General features: G+C 39.4%; 1 protein-coding gene across 1 annotated transcript; it reads left to right on the top strand.

The window, feature by feature from the left end:
• Nucleotides 1-365: 365 nt before the first annotated feature.
• LOC114537765 (uncharacterized protein YdhS-like) lies at nt 366-2,644 on the top strand. Its single transcript, XM_028558860.1, has one exon. The coding sequence runs from the start codon at nt 402-404 to the stop codon at nt 2,325-2,327; it is 1,926 nt and encodes a 641-aa protein (XP_028414661.1). The 5' UTR covers nt 366-401; the 3' UTR covers nt 2,328-2,644.
• The last annotated feature ends 1,110 nt before the right edge of the window (nt 2,645-3,754 follow it).

Raw genomic sequence — 3,754 nt, 5'->3', positions numbered from 1 at the left:
ATAATAATGAATAATGTACCTTTCTACTGGAAGTATTTCAAATTTGTGCATTCTGATTAGGTTACTGGAATGTAAAAAAATTTGCCACTTGGTCTAAAACGAAATTCCTCGATTCTTGTTGGTGTTAATTAAGTTGCTTTTTTGTTTGATCCGGTATTTTTCACTGAAAAATATATACAAAAGACTACAGTAGCCAACCTGCTGTGAAAACTAATAAGGTTCTTGGCAGGTTGGTTACGTCTGTTGTGTATTTCGTGAGAAAAATACCCCATCAAACAAATAAACAACCTATAATAAACATCATTACTTTGCACCCGTTGTGCATTGGCGAGTTTGACAAAGTTTTTTTCCTTCCAAAGCACAATCAACGCAACTTTGAAGCAATTAAACAAGGCTTAAAAATGAATAAAACAAATCCATCTTCAAATTACGATATTACGATTGTTGGAGCAGGTGCTTTTGGTACAGCTGTGCTTGGTCAGCTCAGTCTTTTACAAAAGACCACAGAATCATTTCGTATACTTGTCGTCGAAAGAATGGCAAAACTTGGTTCAGGATTACCCTACTCCGAGGAAATGAACATACCAGAATATATTATGAATATCGCAGGGGGTTGTACCCAGATAACTGCCACCTACATTCCCATGTCTAAAAGATCCGATTTCATTGAATGGCTAAAGTCGCTAACTCGCGAGTACCGTGCTTCGATTGGCGTACCGGAAAGTCAGAGCAACACGGATTGGGTGTATCGTCCATTTCCCAGAAAGATCGTCGGTTTGTACCTTCAAGATAGATTCAATTCCTTCTGTGATGCGCTGACACGTAAAGGTTTTGAAGTGGATTTGAGGAATCATACAGAGGCCATTTCAGTCCAGCCTGCTGACCATGATTCAAAGCTTGGCTATGAAATCAAATTGGATGATGAAAGTAAAGTCTTTACTCACGTTCTTTTCATCGCCACGGGGCACTGGAGTTACAATCGCTATCCACATTTTTCAGCGTGGATACCTTCAGTTTATCCACCACGCGTGTTGCAAGAGAGATCACAGTCGAAGACAAGCATCGGGATTTTGGGATGTTCTTTATCCGCTATTGACGCCGCACTAGCTTTGGGGAAAGCAAAGGGTGACTTTCAACAAATTGGAAATGAAGAGCAGAGAAAACTGGTCTTTTTACCTCACCCGGGAGAGCACCAATTCAAGATGATAATGTATGGTCGCAAAGCAATTCTTCCCCAGGTATTGGGCGTGGGCGTCAATAAGATTTTTTCATATAAGCAATTAATACCGGAAAAGCTAATGCCCATAATTCAAGTCAACAACGGCCAACTTCCGTTAGACGAACTTTGGTCTCTTCTGAAAAAAGAAATCTATGATGAAGTTCCCCATTTGCACCCACATTTCCCTGAAGACTGGGAAAATATCTTGCTTGAAGAAGCAGTGAACCAACTTGATATGTACCTACAAGAAACCGACTACAAGGAAAGATTGAATAAAGAAACAGAAGATGCGAAAGAGAGCCTAAAAAGTGGTATCCCTTTACCTCTGCAGAATGTCTTCTTCCAGTCCTACGCCATCTTTGATGAATTGCTGACATATTTCACTGCTGAAGATAGACTACGTTTTGAAAACGTGAAAACCGAGTTGCACTTGTTACTTGCGCCCTTTCCTGTGCAAAATGCAGAGAAGATACTGGCTCTCATGCAGGGTGGCTTCCTTGAAATTCAAAAACTCGGTACTCAGTACACAATTACTGAAACACCCGAGTCCAAGCAAATCAAGATTTCGTGGACCGAACGGAATCAATGTTTGGAAAACACCCATGACTTGGTTATTGACGCGCTGGGACAGTGTAGTGATTTTGATAAAGATTCATCGCCTTTGACTACATCCCTAAAGAAGCATAACCTTCTCAAAGAAGTTCTCGTCCCATTTGACGATTTGGAAAATGCACAAAACCATTCCGAACACCCTCGCGTCGTTAAGAGGGATGGAGTCTATTATTATCGCCCGGACGGAGCTTGTATTGATAAACAAAACTACTCTCTGGTGCCTTCAACCGACGCTACTTCGGCCTGTCCAGTTTACTACATGGGACCCTTTACGCAAGGTCAAGTTGCCTTTCCACAAGATTTGAGTGTCGTCACTACAGCGGCTGAGAGCTCAGTTTCCGACTTGGTAAAAAGAAAAATCCTTAAAAAAGATACGGATGCCATTTCTTCAGAAGATCCTCGTCAGATGGACGGCGACCAACTCAATGCAAAAGGTGACTTAGACACCGAGATGAGATTGATGACAGAAAAATTAAAGCGCACAGGCTATATATAAATAGAAGATTCTCTGCTCCATCTTCTAACTGATGAATTGTAGTTTTTGCTTTAGTTTAACCGATTTTTTAAATTAATTATTTTCAATGCACAGAAACAAGATGAGCGGATAATTGGTAAAATTTCGCGATAAGCACTTATTCGTTAGCTTCGTGGTTGTCCAACTCCAACCCAATCTCTTTCCGCCATAGTTGTATATACTATCATTTTTCACGTATTAACCTTCTTAGCATAACCATCTACCATGACACATTCGTCAAGATAGGCTTCAAATGCCTGTCTTGTTGCACATTAAATAAAATGTAAAATTTTAATAAAAGGGCTTAAAGTTGATTAAAAGCTGTTCAAAAGTTGCTGATAAAAATTCACCGTTCCAACCCTTATATATCGACAAATAGAAAAATTTATAATGAAAACCGAACTTTTGTTTAGGTTTTTTTCTTCGTTATTCCGCTAAACTCGTGCAAAACGAAGAACGGTTCAGAGGATATACCGAGTGACACTTAGTATACATACAGGTGCTTTTCGGTCTCCGCCAATCTTCTTCCAAGCGTGACCTGTGCGTTTGTTTTGATTCAAAACCACATGCGACAGCTTCATCAGAATTATTTAGAAAATATAACCTTTATTCTTTGTAAATTGCAATTGTGCGGTTGGAAACTCATTCCGTCTCGTTATTCCTCGATATATTTGCGAGATATAACCTGGCTGTTTTCTATTCTGCAGTGGTAAGTTCAGTATGATATTATGTTATACGCGATATTTGTCGAATCCCAATGTGGGAAACGATAGCCGAAGAATGTAGTGCGAATTCCAAGTAAGAATCACCCTAGTTTTTGTGTTAGAATAACAACAAATGTAAAAACCCAACAACCTTCTTTACGAACAAAACCTTGGTTTCTTAAATCTATCAAAAGAGGCTGTGTTTCTTTCGAATTCTCGGAATTTCGCCGGCAGGAAAATGCATAAAGTTCGTAATTAGGACAAATGCATTATACATTCAAGCAAGCTATAACGATGCTAGACAAACTCAAAATTTTCTGAAGCGTAATCAAATGAGACGTTCTTCGTATGGATTAAATGCAGTTAATACTAACATGTAGCTGTACCTTTGAAATATACATACATTGAGCTTATTCGTCCGCCTAATCATCTGATAAATATCGATAATTATTTGATCTGAGAACAATTATTTTCCTAGCCATTGTGGCCTAGCAACGATTTTTGTTTTGCTTGCACGGTTCTTTCTGTCTGCACCGATGCATGGGCGCTGTTGCAACCGAAAAAGCCGCAACAAAAATATTCTAACTTTAACCCGCACTGTCACTTAACACCCTAACTATCAGGCGCTCAATAGTGTGCGAGAAAACGTGTTCTTATATCTTTATGCTGGTTGCCACTTGACTCAGTGACGTAACGTCATTTTGA

This window comes from Dendronephthya gigantea, unplaced genomic scaffold (assembly GCF_004324835.1).
Source record: "Dendronephthya gigantea isolate DGI-Jeju-01 unplaced genomic scaffold, DenGig_1.0 000164F, whole genome shotgun sequence".
Classification (NCBI taxonomy): Eukaryota; Metazoa; Cnidaria; class Anthozoa; order Malacalcyonacea; family Nephtheidae; genus Dendronephthya; species Dendronephthya gigantea.
The sequence above is the reverse complement of the archived record's forward strand: the minus strand, read 5'-3'. Positions and strand labels throughout refer to the sequence as shown.